The sequence below is a fragment of the Nyctereutes procyonoides genome, unplaced genomic scaffold (genome assembly GCF_905146905.1).
Source record: "Nyctereutes procyonoides isolate TBG_1078 unplaced genomic scaffold, NYPRO_anot_genome, whole genome shotgun sequence".
Taxonomy (NCBI): Eukaryota; Metazoa; Chordata; class Mammalia; order Carnivora; family Canidae; genus Nyctereutes; species Nyctereutes procyonoides.
Window position 1 is genome coordinate 32,278,412 of NW_026575049.1, and position 20,664 is coordinate 32,299,075.

The following is a 20,664-nucleotide window of genomic DNA, read 5'->3' on the forward strand; positions in this document are numbered from 1 at the left end:
ACCAGAGGATATTAAGCCTCACATCCTGAGAGACCATATAGAAGTCAGATGCAGTAACAGAAGTAAGAGGGAACATGATGCCAAGCACACAGTGGCAGGAATCTGGGGGTGGCAGGGGGATAAGAGATGTCGTAGATGCAGCATCAGCAAGATCTGCTGACCAGCAGCTGTAGGAGGAAGTGAGGGAGAGGAAGAAGCGTGGGGCAAGGTCTAGTTTTCTGACAGCAGTGACTAGGTTGGTGGAGATGACATTCTTAGAGACAAGGGAGAGAGGAAGAAGAGCTGGTTTTAGGGGAAGGAGGATAACTTCGGATTTGACACAGTTGTGAGCACACCCAAATGGAAATGTTCCAAGGCTGCTAGATCGACGAGTTTGCTCTTGCTTTGTACAAATGTTTACTGAACCCTGACCGTGCACCAGATGTTGAGCTTGGCATTAGGTGTGGACTGGCGACCAACCAGAAGTGTTCTCTGCCCTCACGAGGCTTATGGGCAATAAACAAACACCTAACAGAATTACGATTAGCGACTGCAGTAAGCGTTATGCAGAAAAGCATAAGGTGCTATGGGAAGAAGAGCCATCTGCGTGTGTGAGACTTGATGGGAAACTGAGGCAGAGTAGGACGAGAAGGTTCTGGAGCTCAGAGGAGGCACTGCCTGGCTGGAGATGGAGGAAGGAGGGTCCCCTGGGGGTCATGTGCACAGTGGTGGGAGTGAGTCACAGCCACTATCGCACAGGCTGGTGGGCTTGGGGGAGGCAGGAGCTAGATGCCCCACGAGTCGAAGCTGCTGGCTTCATTTTGCTTAGAGCCCAGGCTGTGCACTCGCAGCAGTCTCAGTGTCTCTGACTGAGGTTACAATCCGCCCAGGGACAGTGAGCATTTTGCCACCTCTCCAATTTGGCCATGTCTGGCACCTGAATGTGCGTAGAGGGTACCCGCTGATTTGGCCTAGATCGCCATCAGGAGGCCTGTCGAAGCTGACTCCAGGAGGGATTGAAATATTCATGCTAACTCAGGATGCTTCAAAATCAACAAGAACAAAAACTCAGCGACTTTTGTCTAACTCATGCTCCATTCTCTTCCCTGAGATGAAAGCCAAGAGACGTGGTTTCAGAAGGGAGCCCAGTTCAGCCCCAGTCCATCCCTGTAGCGGCCAAGCAGCCAGTGAGCAGCTCAAAACCACCTGGAACCATTTAACAGAGAAAAGAAAACCGCATTGAGCCCAAACTGGGAGTTGTTTGCCTAAGTACAGATGGTGTCTTCGATAATAGGAACAAGAGCCAGCATTTACTGAGCACTTACTATCTGCTGGGTGCTGTTCGGTTCACTCCGTCCTCCGACAGCCCTATGCAGGATTTATTTTCAGTAGCCCTATTTTGCAGATGAGGAAGCTGAGGCACGGGAGGGAGATGGGTTAAGGCGATTTCCCAAGGCCCTCGCCCTCCTCTGACCTTTAATTGGAAGAGCCAGGATCTAAAGCCAGCATAAGTCCACTCTCTTAACCAGTGTTTTTCTTTTCTTTTTTAAAAATATTTTATTTATTTACACATGAGAGACACAGAGAGAGGCAGAGACACAGGCAGAGGGAGAAGCAGGCTCCATGCAGGGAGCCGGATGTGGGACTTGATCCCAGGACCCCGGGATTACGCCCTAAGCCGAAGGCAGAGGCTCAACCACTGAGCCTCCCGGGTGTCCCAACCAGTCTTTCGATATATGGGTCACTACCGCAGTCTTTGGAGCAGACAGGCCTGTGCAGAGGCAGGGCCTGACTGGTGAGGTGCTGTGGGGAGACGGACTCTGTGGGTTGTTCCCCGGGGAAGAGGGGTGCCCCCAGGAGTCTGGTTGCTGACAACCTGCCTCTGGGAGGGTGAGACCATCCTCAGAGAGTCCTGGAGTCTTCCAGGTAGAAGGGCACCTGGGAACCATACAGTTGAGCTGCTGGTTTCCAGATGGGGAAGCTGAGGCAGGGGAAGTGGAGGGGCTGTGCTAGGGAGGGCCAGGAGCTGGGTCAGAGGGAGAGTCCTCTGCCTCTGCCTGGAAGCCTTCTCTCCCTCCCTCCCTCTGAGGAGTCTGCTGGAGCAAGCTGGTCTCTGGCGCACCTTCAGGACTCACTTTGGCTACGAAGACGTTTAGGGTCCCCACAGGCACCCCCAGGGCAGCCATGAGGAAGTGAAGACCCTCCACCCAAGGAGCTGGCATCTCCCATGGCTGCCTTCACAATGAAGCCACCCTGAGCAGCAGGGCCCCTCACCCCTTCCGCATCTGCAGACCCACCTTCCTGACTCAGGCCATTTTTATCCTTGACTGGCTCAACCCTATGCAAACCCATTTCAGAGACCCCAGCCAGGTCTCAGACACCACCTCGGGCCACAAAGTTCCCACCTGGACCCCTCCAGGGACTTTCTGGGAACTGTGTAGCTCTGATGGCCAGCCTGGCTCCCCTCCTGTACCCCTGCCCATCCTAGAGGAAGTGCCCACCCACCACAGGGTGGTGGTGGCCAGAGGGGAGCTCCTCTCTTTGGCCATCCAGGGCCAAGGCGAGTCTTACCTTTCCACCTGGAGGTTGACTTTGGAAGGCTCCACGTTGGGATTTTCCCATTCCATTTGCGGGCAGTGCATGAAATAGCAAAGGGTATACAGGGCCTCAGGCTCCCAGTAGAGCGCCCCCTGCTTATGGTGCAGAGGGGTGCCGTTGCCGTGGTGCTTGGCATTGAGGGGCTGCAGGTGATGCATTGCTCGGGACACCAGGTCACCTGTGGACAGAAGTAAGATTTCAGATCCTTCAGGCAGCCACGCCTTGCAGAGATGTGCTGAAGATCTCTGCAAAGATTCTGATCCTGAGACTCCCTCATTCCACTGCAGTGGCCGCCTGGGACCATCAGGTCACACATTGAGCAGAGAGGAGAGCGTCTGTCCAGTCACCATATGACCTCTATGCTTACCAGGTTGGAGCTGTGACTTCAAGCACAGAGGGCTGCTAAGACAACCATGGTCCTGCCCTTTTGGAGGCCACGGCTTCTAACAAGGCACCTCTGTGAGCATGATGTTGGGACACACCCTCTATCACATCTTTTGCTGTAGCCAGTACAGCCTTACCTGCAATCACAAGTATAGTCACGGACTATACTGCCTCTTGCCTCTGAGCGTGTGCATATTCTATTCCCTTAATCTGGAACATTCTCTCCCTCCTCGTTTCCAGGCTAACTCCTACCGATCATCTAGGTATCCGCTGATATATTAATTTCTCCAGGAAATCCTCCTGGAATCCCCCCCACTCCTTTGTGTGTGTATCACATTGCACTTCCTTATCCCAGCATGTGGGGCACTGTGTTAGAGCTGCCATTTCCTTGTGGGTCTTCCCCAGTGGCAGCAACTCATTTCCTTGTGGGTCTTCCCCAGTGGCAGCAACTCATTACAACTCATTCCCCAGTGGCAGCAACTCATTACAACTCATTCCCCAGTGGCAGCAACTCATTACAAACAGACACTTATTATTACTGGCACAGTTCTAAGCACCCCAATTCATCACCCTAAAATGAGTATCTTTGTAAACCCATTTTATGGATGAGGAACGAGGTCAAATAACTTCTAAAAATCATGAAGCAGCCACACACGGCAGAGCCAGGATTTGAACCCAGGCAGTCTGGCTCCAGAATCCATGCAAACCAAGCTCCTTGAGAACATGGGCTCTTACTCTTCCCAGGACTAGCAAACTGGGAAGACACTCTAGTCTTTCTCCTACTTTCTCCGAAGGAAACCAGGCTTCTGCTTCATCAAACCAAGCCTGCATGCTCTCAGGTTGGCCGCACAGGGAGATCTTCCCGTGGGGAGGCTGGCTGGGCCTGGAAGCACTGACTTTTCTGGGTTAAGGTGGTATTTCCCAAACCTGGGTTGTTTGTGTGCTACCTTCATTCATGAGCGCAACTGTAGCCAAGCACCATCTGTGCCATGATTCACCTAACTTTAAATGGATTCTGATTCAGGTATTTTAAAGTATTGATATCTAAAAAGGAATGTTCTGTCACTTATCTTAAATGGAAGATCAGATCACTTACCATAAACAGAAGTTTGCTGTAAAAGTTAATCAGATGAAAACAAAACAGTGTAATTAATTTATAGCTGAATTCTGGTCCTGTTTGTTGTTGTTACAAATAACAAGGATTAGAGAAGTGTTAGGGACTCACACCTAATGGACCCTTTCTCCTTGAAGCAATTAGAATTAAAATAGAGTTTAAAAGGGTCACTCCATGAGCAACGTCATTGCGTGCACCGCCCTGTCCCAATCACCCAGTGGGATGTATTGCATGCTCTGGGAAACACCTGAGCCGCTTGTGATGTGTCAACTGGGTGAGGCAATGGGGCCCAGTTGTTGGGTTAAACACTGGTCTATAGTTGCCATGAAGGTATTTTTTCACATTCACTTTTAACATTTAAATCAGTAGATTTTGGGAAAAGCAGACTACCTTCCAAAATGTGGGTGGTCCTCAACCAACCAGCTGGAGGCCTTAGGAGACAAGATCTTGAAGAAGAAGGAATTCTGCCTTCAGGGTCAAGACTGAAACATCAACTCCTGCTGGGCTTACTGCCCCTGCCCCGCGCTCCACCCCCCCAGGAAGGCCCTGGTCAGGGAGGGAGACCGTCTCCCCCACTTCCAATCCTTCACTGCCCAGTTGAAACCAGGCCTGCAGAGCCCACCTCTTCTTTGCCCTCCACCTGTACCTTTTAACATGGCACGTTCTTTCTTTCTTTTCTTTCTTTTTTTTTTTAGATTTTATTTATTTATTCATGAGAGGCACACACACACACACAGAGAGAGGCAGAGACACAGGCAGAGGAAGAAGCAGGCTCCCCACTGAGCAGGGAGCTCAGTGGAGGACTCGATCCCAGGACCCTGGGATCATGCCCTGAGCCAAAGGCAGATGCTCAACCACTGAGCCACCCAGGCGCCCCTGAACATGACACTTTCACCTCAAATCTAAACCCAAGAAAGTGAGGCTCAGTGAGACGCAGGAGTTTCTCCTCTGAAGGCCCAGAGCCCACTTGCTAGTCTGAGGGTGGGGCCACCTCCTCGAAAGAAGATTGACAAGAAGGTAATTCAAAGCCCCCCTCCCTTTAGGGGAATCAGCTATGGAGCTGTGCTCTCAGCCAAGGGCAGAAACAGCAAATATTCCCCTTTCTAGTCCATGTCCCTGGCAGACATGGTTAACCAATCACAGAGCTCTTATACACTGAGTGTCCATGTCTCTTTTAAATCCTTCTTGAGACAAGATCCCAAGGGGCCACTATTTCTGAGAGAGGAGTTTTCAGAGGAAAGGAAACTTCCATGTTGTCAGAGTCCTAAGGCTTTAAAGGGACAACCAAAGCAGAGTGCAATCCACCAAGCTTAATATCTGGACAGCAAGCAGATGCACGGGTTGAACAGAGAGTAGTGGGGGGTGCCCTTCCCACACCCCCCTGCATCTTACCATGCCTAGCTCAGAGCCTCAACCTCCTTTGTCCATTTCCCACAACAAGAAAATATGCCCAAGAAGCTATAAAAAAATAAAAAACCAATCAATCGGAGAAGGAAATTCTCTGTTAGAGGCAGGTGGGCTGGGAAGACCCCAAGGGGAGCCTGCAGATGGAAAGTATGGAGAACCAGTGCTCTAAGTTAGGGAGGAGTCAGGAGAAGGAATTCAGATACCAGCTCTGCCGCTCATCTGCGCACATGCCAGCAAGTCACTCAACCTCCCCATCAGGTGGTTGTGAGGGTTCAGTGCAGAACCCGGAAGGGCCTGGCACACTGTTGGCCCTAAATAACCAGCTCTCTTAGGCTCAGGGCCCTCCTGCTCTTTCTTCTCTCTGGATGGTGAGACCTGGAGGCTGTGTGCCTGGGCCATGCGGGGACAGTCCTGCCAGTGCTCCGACCCAGTGTGCTACTTGCTGCTTCATGCCGGGGTTGACATTTTTAGGAACCTGTGCTACAAAGCTGCTCACTCCAGGTGTCTGTTTGGGGTGCATTTAGGTCCTTATTCTCTCTACGCTTTCATCTTTTAGAAACGTTGCTCCTTGGGAGGGAGTTAAAAAAGGAAGCCAGATGCCTGTCTCTGGCCGGTCATATCATTCAATCTCATAAAGGGCGGCTCCAACCTCTGGTAAAGTAAGAGAGCCTGATCGGTGAATGTTGAGAAGGAGCGTGGAAGAAAACAACAGCATGGCACGTCTGGGGTGGGACTGGGCACAGGGATCATGTTTTTAATTTTCTGATGAGGATGACATGAAGTGGAGGCAGGTGGCAGCAGAAGTAGGAATTGCAATATACTGAGAACCTGCCACATCTCAGGCCATTTATGCACTTTCTGGTTTAATTACGTAAGAGCCAAATGGGACATGAACCCACTTCAGAGATGGGAAAATCAAGGCAAGGGGCAACTGGCCCCAGGTGTCATGTAGGAAGCAAGCTGCAAGCCTTGCTTCCAGGGCTCATGTTTTCCATCACGACACCCCAGTTCCTCCAAAAAGGCACTTCTTTAGACTCTACCTCAGGGTGCGGCCTTAGAAAAACTCTGGTGAAGAGTTTGAGGCCTAAATCCCGAGTCTCCCCAAATATATGCTATTGCAGATTCCATGGTAGGGGCTCAGGAGACTGGTCAGCCTCTGCTTGCTAGAGCAGGGCTTCTGGTGGAAGGGTCTCAGAGTCCGACCTGTCTGCAGGAGGGATGGTGGCTGGTGGGTCAATCTGCCTTTGTGACCACATACACTCTCAGAGTACTGCCCTCAGGGAAGAGAGCCCGGAGGGACATATGAGTAACCAGCAATGACGTAGGCAGGAAGCTAGTTCTGGAACCAACAGAAGCCTGGTCTCTCAGATCAGAACTTTGGCCCAGGCCCCAGCAGAGCTGAAAGAGCTTTTCTTGGAGAGCTGTGAACATGGGGAGGAGCCCAGCAGCTGGGCTTTGAGGCCACGGGGTGAGGCTGTCTATGGTGGGCACCAGCACACACATATGTAGCACTCCTGCGTGCAGGATGCTTCTGAGAGCTTTACCTATATTATATTCCTTTGGGGGCACGCAGCCCAGCAAGGTAGGTCTGGATAGCATATTCACTTTACAAATGAGGAGACTGAGATCCAGGGAAATAATTTGGCCAAATCACACTGGCAGGGAGTGCAAGCACTGAGCTTTAAACCATTGCCATCTGGGTCTCTTAGCCATTGCACCAGGCTGTCCCCAGGAGGGCAGGAGAGAAGGGGTCTTCATTTGTTGGTGGCAGCGAGTACACTGGGAGCTCCAGAGATCATCATGGGCTTGGACACACCCAGAGTTTTGGCAGAAAAGCTCAGCCCATCTCTACCTGGCACCTGTCAGTAACCACATCCTTGGTGGCACACAGAGGCCAGAGCAGATAGGGCCAACGGCCAGCAGCTTTGGAACGGGCTGCAGACTTTCCAGTTCTGCCCTGGGCTATGAGGTCTGGGTCCTCAAAAGTGGCCCCAGCCATGGGCAGGGGCAAGGTGTGAGGTTTCATGAGATTCGTGGGAGGCCAAGACCTCGGGCTGAGCCACGGCAGGGCAGGAGGAAGGGATGCCTACATGCAAGATGCCACCTGAGGACTCTCAAAAACTGCTGGGCAAACTCTTCAGAGGTGCTGGGTCTCCAGTGCGTTGGCATGTATGGGCAGGGTCTGAAGGGGCCTCCCTCATCCCCAGGGACACGCAGGTGGAAGGCCTTGGACTCACCAGTAACTGACTCAGCACAGCACTCACAGTCCTGCAGGATGAAAGCTGAGCCACAAACAACAGGGGTGTGTGTGTGTGTGGAGGGCAGTGAGGGGAGAAAGACTCCTGTCAGGAAAACATGACAAGCAATTCTGGGGCGTGTGGGAGGCTCAGCGGTTGAGTGTCTGCCTTCAGCTCAGAGCATGATCCCAGGTCCTGGAGCCCACAACAGGCTCCTCGCAGGGAGCCTGCTTCTCCCTCTGCCTGTCTCTGTTTCTCTCTGTGTGTCTCTCATGAATAAATAAATAAAATCTTTAAAAAAAAATAGTAGGATGCATGGTGACCACCGGAAGTAGCAGACAGGGAAACTGCTGGATACTTGGCCAAAGAACCAAAGACCCAGAGATTCCTAGAGCCGGGTGTGGCCTCCGAGCTGATCCTGTGTGGCCTCCTAGGTGTCACCTGGGCAGCATCCAGCCATGGGAAATGTCACTGTCACTATTATTATGAGCAGCAGTAACAGGTGCCATGCACTGAGCCCCAGCACTGTGCCCGGGACGGCGAGTAAGCACCTCACGTGCACTGCATCTAAGTCTCATGTGCTCTGCAAAGCATGCACATTAGATCAGTTTTGCAGCAGTGATCTGCAGCCGAGTGGATTCTGCCTCCCAGGGGACACTTGGCAAAGTTTGGAGCCATGTGTCGTTGTCACATCCAAGGGCCTGCTACTGGCATCCAATGGGTAGAGGTGACAGCTGCTGCTAAATGTCCTACAATACACAGGACAGTCCCCCCAACAAAGAATTTAGCCCCACGTGTCAATAAGGACACGGTCGAGAAACCTTATTGTACAGATAAGGAAACTGAGGCATAGACAAGAGTCCAGCCTGGGTCTGATTCCAATGCCTGTGCTCTTCACGTACACCCTACCCTTCTTTCAGAGACAGCCCAGCACAGCCACAGTAAGCTCCAAGTCTGAATCTGGCATGATGTAGCCAAGGTGCTAATGAATGCCCCTTACCCTTGATTCAGTAACTCCATTTCTGGGAATCTTTCCCAGCCTTAGAATGCAAAATGCAGCAAGTCTTTACACACAAAGATTTTCACCCAAACCTTATTTATGCAATCCAAAATTCGACGAGGAAATATATGTTTAAAAATAACAGTGTGGTTAAATAAACTCTGGTACACCCATTGATAAAATAATAAACGTATGTATTTATTAAAAATGTTTACCCAGAACTGTGATTTCACACACACACAAAATCCTCTTGTTAAAATGGTAAGTAGAAAAAAAGTGAAATTCACAATTGCATAGCATGAGGACCAGGATTATGTTATTTAAAAACTTTGCACTTAAATACAAAACTGCCCCCCCTCAACCAACCCCCACAATGCTGACTAAGGATTTCTCTGCTAGTGGGATTGTGGGTGGTGTTCTCTTCCAACTTGTCTGTAGTTTCTGAAGTTTGAATTATGGCATGTGCTACTTAGTATTATGAGAATAATAAGCGTATTAAGGTGATTATGTTTTCTTTCTTGTACCTTCCATCTACGTCAAGCTGGAGTATCATCTTTCTGTCTTTCTCAAAAGCTCTAGTGAATAAGCTCAGCACTGGGGCACCTGGGCGGCTCAGTCGGCTGGGCATCTGATTCTCAATTTTGGCTCAGGTCATGATCTCAGGGTCGTGGGATTGGGCCCCACATTGGGCTCCATGCTCAGCGCAGAATTGGCTTGAGATTCTCTCTCTCCCTCTCCCTCTGCTTCCCTCCCCGCCCCTGATGCTCATGTGCCTGTATGCTCTTTTTCTAAAATAAACAAACAAATCTTAAAAAAAAAAAAGTTCAGAACAAGAAAACTCAAGGGAGTGAAGAAGAGAAGGTCTACATCTTGGGGCCCTACACCACTCTTCTAGTTCCCCAGAGTGCTGGGACACCTTTGACCTGGGCTGGGCTAAACTACCTCCACTGAGCATCATTCAGCTAAACTTGCACTTCCAGGTTCCCTGCTTTTTGCTCCTATTTTCTCACCTTGGAGTTGCCCTTTCCCTCCTCCCATCTACTGAAGACCTTTAAAGCTGTGATCAAGTATCACTTCTTCCATGCAGCTCTCCAGGATGCTCTCAGTCGGCATCTCCTCTTTCCCTGTGTACCCACAATACCTGATAATAAACATGTTACTCGTTTAATTCTGTCGTGTTTCATATCTGCTTCCCCTACTAAGCCTCAAGGGCAGAGGCTGTGCCTCATTCACTGTCCTGTTCCTGGAGGGGCAGTGTGTGTGGTGGTTAGAAACACGCTGTTTGGACTTAGACTTCCTGAGTCTGAGCCTCCAGTCTGCCACTAACTTATTGTGTGACCTTGGGTGAGTTATTTAACCTCTCTGTAAATGGGGATTTTTGTGATCTAATGGATTTGTTGGGTAGATAACAATAGTACCTACCTCACAATATTAAATGAAGTAATGTACAGAAGTCCCGTAAAACACTTGGGAGTTTAGCATATCCTAAGTGCTTAATAAATATTCAGCACTACTTCTTTTTTTTTTCTTATCACCATCATCATCATCATCATCACCACCATAATCACCAACACCATCACCACCACCACCACCATCACCAACATCACTACCATTACCACCACTACCATCACCACCACCACCACCACCACCACCATCATCACCACCACCATTATAGTCTTCACCACCATCATCATCAGCCTAGTTCCTGATCAGAGGCCCTAAGGACATCTCTGAGGAGGGCTGGCCATGGGAGATGGAATTGGCACAAGGATTCTGTAATCACTAGCTCTACTTCAGACCCCATTCTATGTACGTGCTATCCACTGCTTCACCTGTTTTCACCCCAAACAGCAAATCCACTTGTCACTAGCTGCTCTGTGTTTCAGCAGCTGGCACTGGTTCCAGAAACCTGACAGAATCCATTCAAAACCGGGTTTCCCAAATGTCGACACTTGGGAATCACCATCAGGACTTCTCTCATTATCTGTGGGCTGCAGGTACAATTTATCTACTTAATATTTTTCTTTAAATTGGCTCATTCTTTCTTTCACTCATTTTAAAAGGAAGTTTCCTATCAGTGCCATAAATGGGAAACCAATATTTTTCTAGTGCTCATTAAAAATTCATAGCAATTAAAAATAAAAAGTGTTTTGTGTATCACCTACAATCATCTTCTGTCCTGCCATTGGGAAATGCTGCTCTAACCTGCCAGACCCAAGTTATCACAGCAGCTCCCACCAAGCCATTCCCCTGCATGGCAGATATGCTCTCCCAGGACCAAGGGCCCACATTCCAACAGTGGTTCCTTCTGCCCCAAAGAAAGCAACTGAGACAGCAACTTCACCTTCTTCCCTCACCCACAGTCAGCTGCCACTTACTACAGTCTGTTTTCAAAAACTTCTTACAACCCTGGGGGAGGCAGTATCATCACCTCTTGTCATACATGGTAAAACCAGAGATCAGAGTGGCCAAGTCACTTGTCTTATGTCACACAGCACAGATGAGGAAACAGAGATGTTTCTCCAGCAACATAAACTGCTGTTTAACTTTCCTCACCCAAACCCCTTCCCTTAGAAAAGAGAATGAAAAAATCACGGGTAATCCAAGTCTTTAGGTACAGTGGAAGACTTAACTCTGGATTGAGCAGGAAATTTACCATTCACTCATTCATTCATCAAATATTTATTGAGTCCTACATGGGCCAGGAATTATTTCAGACCCTGAGGATAGAGTGATATTAAAAATAAAATAAAATAAAATAAAATAAAATAAAATAAAATAAAATAATAAAATAAAACCTGCTCAGCTGTCATGGGTTTATCGTTTTGGAGGGGTTGTCAGGAAATACATAAATAAACATACAGTACACCAGGTGGTGGTAAGTGCTATGAAGAAAATTAAAGCAGGAAGAGCATACAGAGAGCAGTGGGGGAGGGCTGAGTGGGGTGGTCACAGGAGGGCCTCTCTGAAGAGGTGACATTTGAGCAGGGGCCTAAATACAGTGACAGAGGAGCCTTGTGAAAACCAGGGGAAGAGCTTTCCAGGCAGAAGGGGCAGCAAGTGCAAAGGCTCTGTGGTGGAGCGGAATATTTGAAAAATACCAAGAGGCCACTGACCACTTTGTCATCAGAGGGTCATGGGTGCAGCCCAGGCGCTGGAGGCAGCAGGACTCTTTGAGAAGAGCCCACCGGCATTCCAAATGAGAGGAGAGACACTCTTGTCCAAGCAACAAAGACTAAGGTGTTTTTTTTCCTTTCTGGTGACACCGAAGAGAGAGGACCCAGAAACCCTTTTTCCTCACTGTTGTAAATCAACGGCTCCATTCTGATAGCCTCATTGCGTGGGAGCAACAAGTTCACAGTTTAGCGTGAAAGCCTTAGAGCGACTACAAGGGGCATTTTATGACACGGCTCACTTTTCCCCCTTTAACCCACAGAACACAAGCACTATAATTAATGACTGTCCAGTGGGGTTTCCCTGGGAGCTGGTGGATGAGGCTGGGACGTCAGGCAGAGAACGAGACAAGACCTCAGAGGATACAAATATGGAATCGGAAGGAAACAAATGTGGAGTCAAGTTGGTTCAAAAGTGAGAAAAGCCAGGGGGCCTCTGCTTTTCCTATGGCCTCAGTGGGAGAGCCTGGGTGGACCTGATCCCCCAGAGCTGCTCACTCACTGGTTCAGGGAAGAAGAGCCGGAAGGGTCTGCCCGTGGGTCTCTAGGTCAACTGGGAAGTTCAGCATATTACCGTGTAAATTTTCTAGGGCTCACTGTTTAAAAAAATCACCAGCCTTTGTCAGTCTGGGGGACTCTGTGGCATCGTAATTTAGCTTAGCACTCAAATATTTTAGGCATGCGTAGGTTCGGTGCCAGGTCTCTGAGATCAAAATCCAGTTCCATAGATACTTAGTATTTGACTGGACTTTCATCAAGAATTCCCCTCGTTGGGAGCATTTTCTTCTGATCTTGTCTCAGAGACTAGTTGGCCGTGCATCATCCCTTTATTCCCTGTCGGATGACAGATATCTCCCAAGTGAGGGGTGATGTGTTAGGGGCTCACAGTGCAATGCTGAACTGAACACAGCCCAGCAAGGGAGAAAAAAAAAAAGCTGGGTTTGAATTATGACTCTGCAATTTACTAGCTGTGTGGCCTTGGGCAAGACCTCTATTCTTCCAAGTTTCAGTTTTCTTACGTGTGAAGTGGGGATACCTTTAATGGACTTACAGCACTTGGTACACGGCAGGTGCTTCAGAATAAGTGGATATATTTTCACCCTAAGCCACAACAGGCTGGACAAAGGTAAGCACTCTGAACATCCTGCTTGACCAAGTCCTGGATTTTAACATGAAGCTTGAGGATATAGGCAGGGGTTATAGGGAGAAGTCTCAGCCTCCAGTGTGGTCCCCTTCTAGGTGATGTCCTTGGTGACTCTGCACATCTCCAATTATGTTTAGAGGAGAGCTTCCACGATGCATCCTACGGAACAAACTGCAGATCCTCAGAGCTGGCAGAACACAGCCCTCATTGCACCTGTAACGTGTAGAAACATCTGCTGGGCTTCTCCCAGAGGGAGGGCAGTCTAGTGGCAAGGCCTGAAAACTCTGCCTCGAGAACAGCACTCTGTCTCAAGCCCTGAAGCTCGTGGGTGCAGTTCATCTTAGACAAGTTTTTCATCCTCCTCTTGCATCCATTACAGTGTGGATAATAGTGGCTACACCGGAAATAACTCATGTCAATTCATCATAGTTCCCTGGTTCAGTAACATCTCCTGCTGTGGATTATTACTGACTACTAAGTAGGCCATGGGTTGGGGCTCTGCCCCTGATCCTGCAACATCCTGATTCCAGAAGAGCAGGGATGTCTGGGAACAGACTCTCTCCATCTCACCTTTGCAGGAAAACAGCAGTTTCTACAATCCACACTGGTGGAATAATCTTTGAATATGAAGAGCGGCTCTCTATGTACACAGAGAGAGCAAGGCTCATATTGATTCAGACCACAGAGCAAGACAGGCTAAATTACAGTCAGATCAGAAAAGAAGGCAATTTTATTACCTCCAGTCACCGAGGTGGCTTATCAATGTGCTTCCTCTTACACGTTCTATGGGACTGACTTAATGAATGTACAAAACCCCTTTGTAATTAGCAGCACCATTTGTGTGCCAACAATTCATATGTGAAAGTCAACATTCAGTGAGAACGACAGCGTCTAATTTACAGAGCAAATTGTCCTTAAAAACAATTTATGCGGTGATCTGCTCCTGCAGCCTGCCTGCTTGGGCTGAGTACAGATTTATTTAGCAAATCCTTTCTCTGAAGAGTGCTGGAATTGAGCAGGGCCCCAGCCCAGGTGCTAGACTCTAAATCTAAAAGGCTTCAGATTTTCCCAGGACAAACCTTTGAGACCCCAGCAGAGAGTTGGTGAGGAAGCTCTTTCCAGGTTATGCCCACGCAGACATGACCAGACTCTGTAGCCAGATTCTGCATTTCCAGGGTTGTGGGCATGTCTTAGAAATTTGGAGAGTCCCAAACACTGTGGGGTTTCTTCTTAGAGCGATGCTTCCCTACCCTGGACCCTCTACATCCAAATCCCTGGGGAGCTGTTAAAATGCAGACATTTTCATATCCTTTTCCAACTATTGAAGATATTTCAAAATGTCATTCACACATATCGCTACCGCCCAATAATGGTGTCATCGAAGCCGCTGCCAGATTCTGTTATACAAGGTGCTACTAAAAAGTCTAGCATGACTACCTCACGATTTTGAAAAAAAAAAAATTCAGTAACTGAATTTCAATATATTTTGGTTCCTTTGTAAACATATGCATTTATTTCATGCATTTAAAAATATCATTCTGAGGCAGGGGCCCTAGGCTTTACCAGACTGTCAAAGGGTCCAGGGCCCCTAAGAGTTTAAGAACAATTGTACAGCTGATGTACTGGTAGCTGGAAGACCCTGTGATGGGCAGCATCTTGTGACTTCTGGGTTTGATGAGAACTGATGTGCAATTTCCAAACTCAGGTGCCAGGAAAGTAGCTCCCTAATGACCATAAGGCCCAACAGCTTGATTCAGCTACAGCTTCCCTTTCCGGAGGGGCATGCTATGTGCTAAACAGAGGATTCCTTACCTGCGTGTATAGGGTCTTCCTTTGGGAAGGGGCACAAGTTGCCTTCTGGACCCTAACTCCTTTTTTATGGTTCAGAATTTTCTAGTATGTTGCACCAACTCATACTGCAACATAATCCATTATTTCTGAGATCAATGCTCAGGTCTGATCAGGATCACACAGCCAAGTAATTTGACAATCAACAGAATCCTAAGTAAATACAGTTTTATTTTCTTTTGGTTGGCCACACTCAGAGGGCACAGCCCTGACTTAGGGGGTGCACAAGCATGGCAACTCACTGTCCAAACTTGAGACACCCAACCTTCTTGACAATCCCTCCTTTCTCTCCTCCTCTTTCCCTGCCCTTCCCCCTTCTCTTCCTATTTCCTGAAGGCACACTGTGTGCCAGGCAGTATTCTTGGTGTTGGGGTTCCATCAATGAACAAAAGCAAGTATCTACTCTCTGTGAGAATATATTCTAGTAGGGAGGGACAAATTAAAAAAAAAAAAAAGAAATGAATAAAATATAGAGTATGGCCAGGCAGAAGGGGAAGGATAATGACTGCTAACGGCTACCAAGTTTCTTGTTGGGGTGATGACAACTGGTGTTCCAAAACTGATACTGGTGGTTGGCTGCCTGATGGTTTTCAGTCATTTACCTTAGTAAAGTGACTGAATAAAAATTATATCTCTGTGAAGTTTTATTAAAAAACAGAACAATATATGGGGGAAAAAGTTCATCAGGGTATCATAATTTTGTCTTTGTTTTTTAAAATATTTATTAATTTATTTTGGCGGGGAGGGGCAGAGGACTAGGACTTCAAGCAGACTCCTTGCTAAGCACAGAGCCCAACATGGGGCTCGATCTTATGATCATGAGACCATGACCTGAGCTGAAGCCAAGAGCTGGATGCTTAACTGACTGAAACTCCCAGGTGCCCCTACAGTGTAGTATAATTTTGGGTGAGACTTGAAGGTAATGAGGTAGCCAGCCATGTGGCTATCTGGAGGAAGAGTGGTTGAGGAAAAGGGAAAAGTAAGTGCAAAAGTCCTGAGGCATGTCTGCTATAGTCAAGGAAAAACAGGGGACCAGGGTGGCTGGAGCTCAGCGGGTCTTGGAGGAGACTGGAAGAATAAGAGGGATATGTGGGGTGGCCTGGAAGCAAATATGAGGACTTTAGCTTTTCCTATGGGTCAGAAGGAAAGCCAGTGGAGGATGCTGAACAGAGGAAAGATGTGATCTGACATATGCTTTAAATGGATCTCGCTGGAAATCAACAATGAACAGCCACCATTTACAGAGTGTTTATTGTGTGCCAGTCACCATGGCAAACCCTCTTTATGGCCTCGTTGAATCGCCACAACTAACTTTGAGTTAGGTACTATTACTTTCTCTATTTTATAGAAAAGGAAACTAAGGCTCAGAAAATATTAAGAACTTCACCTACCACAGTGACAGTGGTAGAAAATTTTAAAAGGCCTGTCTGACTCCAGAGTGCTTGCCTTTCCTAGGGCTACCCTGGCCCTGTTTTGTGCACACAGCAGGTGCTCAATAAAAGTTGACCCCCAGCTGGTTACTAAGCACTGTCCTGAGGGGAGTGGCACGTTGGGCACGGAGAGGGCCAAAGAACCAGTGTCCACTTACTCAGTTCTGCGATGCTGCCAACACGGGTGGCCAGCAGGGACTGCTCGATGGTCCTCAACTCCGACTGGCTGAACATGGGCAGGTCTCCAGGCTTGCTTGACCGCTGCGGGTCCCTGTGAAGGTTTAGGCTGTCTGGCAGGCACAGCACTCCTACAGGTGGTGGGAGAGACAACGAAAGAAAGCAGATGGTTATTTTTCAGTTAACCAAGGGTGGGGCATCAAATCTTACATGACCTCAGACTGCACGAGGGTTGGTGCCGCGAAGCCAACATAGGGCCCTGGGTTCTGAACTCCTGTTAGAAGTGATGTGTAGCTATTTCAAAAGGTTTCCTCACAATCCTGACCTACTGATTTTTAGCATGTGGGCATCCACCTACATGCACATGTTGCCAAAGGACACAAAAGAGGATCCTTTCCTCCAGCCTGGCTTCTATGCACTCAGAGATGCCTCTTGAAGAGCCAGTGATCACTGTCCCATTGTCCCTCCCAGAGGTAGCAGCCACCCCTGCACATCCCTGAGCAGAGGAAGAGTCTCTGCTGGTGGTTGCTTCTGATGGCTTGCTTTATATTCGCCCAACAAACTTAACTCTGGCTGTTATTTGTTAGACAAAACTCTGGCTTTCTCTGTGGAGGTGTATGTCAAGCAGTAGAAGAGACCCCATGGACTTTTGTAATTTCATGGTGAAAACCTATGGGAAACCTCTGGCATCTAATTATTTCTTCCCTTCCTTTCCATCCCATGAACATTTAGCAAGAGCCTAAGAACTTATTTTGGTAGGTTATTTACAGATATTATTCACTTTCCCTTCACCATCCAAACCTCCCTAGGCAGAGCAAACTTTTGTGCTCCTTGACTTTGGGCTTGACTAATTGACTTATTTTGGCCAAAAGTATACGGATGCACTCAATTGAACCAAAGGCCTGAAAAGTGCTTGTATGGCTGAATTTGCTCTCTTATACCTCTGCCACCAACATAGGGAGGAACATCCCCTGTCTGGCCTGCTAAAAGAAGGAGGGTGAGGAGACGCAGAGAGCAGCTCCAGTACCAAGCTGTAGCTTAGAGCTGCTCCACAGAAACAAACATCGATTTGGCATGCTTTTGAGAGAGTGGAGGTTATCTGTTACTCAGTGTTGTTATGGTGATAACTAACAGATACAACTACCAAGTGCATATCACTGAGGACACGAGGAAGATGGCAGGTGGGCACTGTGCTGTGCTAGGGGCTCAGGATACAGTGATGGATACAATACACACTCTCCTGGGGCCCCTGGGTGGTGGCTCAGTCGACTGAGCATCCGACTCTTGGTTTTGGCTCAGGTCATGATCTCAGGGTTGTGGGATTGAGCCCTGCGTCAGGTTCCATGCTAGATGCAGAGTCTGCTTGGGATTCTCTCTCTTTTCCTCTGCCCCTCTCACTGCTCACTGGCACATACTCTCTCTCTCTCTAGAATAAATAAATAAATAAATAAATAAATAAATAAAATTTTAAAAAGATCATATTTATTTATTCATGAGAGACACAGAGAGAGAGGCAGAAACACAGGCAGAGAGAGAAGCAGGCTCCCTCTGGGGAGCCCGATGTGGGACTTGATCCCAGGACCCCGGGATCACGATCTGAGCCGAAGGTAGACGCTCAACCTCTGAGCCACCCAGGTGTCCCAATAAATAAATCTTAAAAAAAGAAAAAAGAATACACACACTCCCTGTCCTCAGTGGGCTCATAGTCTAAGCAAAGGAAAAGACTGTTAACGCACATAACCACAAAGCCATATGGGACGTGCTCTACAGAAGGAAAACATGAGGAATGGAGGGATATCTTAGCAGGGAGCCGAACAATGAGTAGCTGTCAACGCATAGGAGCATTTATTGAGTGCCTACTCTGTTCCCAACCCTGCAAGGCAAAAATTTTGGATGTGAAAGCAGCAGCAGATATATTCAAGTAGTACAGAAACTAACCAAAGAGACAGCCTGTCAATAACAAAATAGCACGGGAACAATACAACACTACCCATATAGAGGTGTTGAGTGACTTCAGCCAGCTGGCAGGGTGAGAGGAGACAACAGAGAGGTTAGCAGTACGAGCCCACTGCTCACCCTGCTTAAACCACAAAAGCTCATCAAACAAAGGTTCTTGCTTTGAAGATGGGTAGGCATGAGTGGCACCCGTCACACACACACCTCTTCTGGCTCCTGCTGCCCAATTCACAACACCTGCCACCTTGAGCTAGTCACTTGTTCGTGGTGTTTCCCATTCACACCTAATAGGACGACACAGTGGACAAGGCAACTGTAGTAGATGACTTTTGGATGAATACTGAATAAATAGATAAATAATGCAAATAAATAGCCCTTAGATTTTAATGTTTCTATAATCAGGAAACTGGCCAAATACGTGTCTTTCTAAAATTATTCTCTATTATTTTTCAAACACTTTGTGCATCAGAGCAAAATTGTATTTTTTTAAAGATTTTATTTATTTGTTGATGAGAGACACAGAGAGAGAGACGCAGAGACACAGGCAGAGGGAGAAGCAGGCGCCCTGTGGGGAGCCCGATGCGGGACTTGATCCCAGGACCCCAGGATCATGCCCTGAGCCAAAGGCAGATGCTCAACCACTGAGCCACCCAGGTGCCCTAAAAATGTATTTTATATCACAGACCAGTGTACACACACACACACCACCACCACCACCACCACCACCACACACTTTTCACCAAAAAATTTTACATAAAATAATCCTGATCCTTACTATGTATGATGCACTCTTATTCTTTTTCATTTTCATTTATCTTCTCTTCGATCTCATTAATAAAAATGCTGGTCTGCAGCACCAAAAGTGATTTCATGACATACTCATGGGTCATGACTAACAATCTGAAGAACACAGTGGACTGTACTAGTACACAACCTGGCATTAATTGGACAGTACAGATTCACCATTCACTGGACACTACCTAGCACTGTGTGAGGCTCTGTATGGGATGGAGAGATGACTGAGAGGTGATTCCTGCATTTCAGAAACCCTCAGCCTTGCAGGGAAGACAAAACCTTCACAGAAATACCCAACATCCAAGGCGGGTCTCCTGCCTGCCTCCTTTCTCCTCAACAGATGAGTCATCCTCCAGTTCACCCCAGGCAGAGACGCCCTGAGTCATCCCTGCTTCCTCCTGCCTGCTCACCTGCTGAGATAGTTGGTCAGAGGCCAAGTCAAGAAGCCATTGCCATGGCAATGAATGTTGGTCCAGTCCCTCACCGTATGCCCCTGATGTCCCTGACTCTTATTCAGGAATTTACTGCCCATGGAGGGCTCACTGCAGATGGCAGCAGACGAACATGACCCCAGTGTGATAAGTAGCCCAAGGTTCCAGGGTGTGAGGTCTTTTGCTGGGAGAAGGGATGGTTGGTCAGTGGGCTTCATGGCAAAGGAGCCCCACAAGTAAGCTCCAAATGTTGGGGAGGGCAAAAGTTTTCTACTTCATTGTGGGAATGGCCCTCACATGTACTCACAAGATTGCCTTCTTGGTATTTGCATTACATGCAGCAAGTTCTAATCTTAAACATGTATCTGAAACATTGCTTCACACACTATTTAAGGTACAAGCACATGGCCTGGTCTGGAACCCAGAGCTTCAATCCTGACTCTGCCACGACCTACCCATGTTTAACCTTGGGCAGGTCACAGGGCCTCTCTGGACCTCGGTTTCCTCTTCTGTGAAATGGAGGTCATAATAATGGCCTTGTCTCCATCAAGGAGTTGCTGGGGGTGAGCAATGAAATGGGATAATATGTACTAAAGTATTTTGCATGTGTTGGGCAAGTAATAGGGGCTCATCATATGTTAACTGAGATGAAAGTCAGTTAATGTGTATAAACCCAGCTTTGGACTACTTTATGCTTCATCATAAGAATAAATAATTTCCCTTGGAACTTTTCCTCCTTCTTTTAGAGGGTTATGAAATTTATTTATTTATTTATTATTTTTTTTTATTTATGATAGAGAGAGAGGGAGGCAGAGACACAGGCAGAGGGAGAAGCAGGCTCCATGCACCGGGAGCCCGATGTGGGATTCGATCCCGGGTCTCCAGGATCGCGCCCTGGGCCAAAGGCAGGCGCCAAACCGCTGCGCCACCCAGGGATCCCGAGGGTTATGAAATTTAAATGTGAAAATGTAATTATTCAAAGAAACTTTGA

The 20,664-nt window shown here is 47.9% G+C and overlaps 1 protein-coding gene across 3 annotated transcripts in view; it reads right to left on the reverse strand.

Moving 5' to 3' along the window:
* ABTB3 (ankyrin repeat and BTB domain containing 3) overlaps positions 1-20,664 on the reverse strand; it is a 309,294-nt gene that overhangs the window by 110,158 nt on the left and 178,472 nt on the right. For all 3 annotated transcript variants that reach the window (XM_055328940.1, XM_055328941.1, XM_055328939.1), the window contains exons 2-3: positions 16,473-16,622; positions 2,551-2,755 (exon numbers count right to left, since the gene is read on the reverse strand). In XM_055328940.1, coding sequence (XP_055184915.1) covers positions 2,551-2,755; positions 16,473-16,622 — 355 coding nt within the window. The remainder of the gene's footprint in view (positions 1-2,550; positions 2,756-16,472; positions 16,623-20,664) is intronic.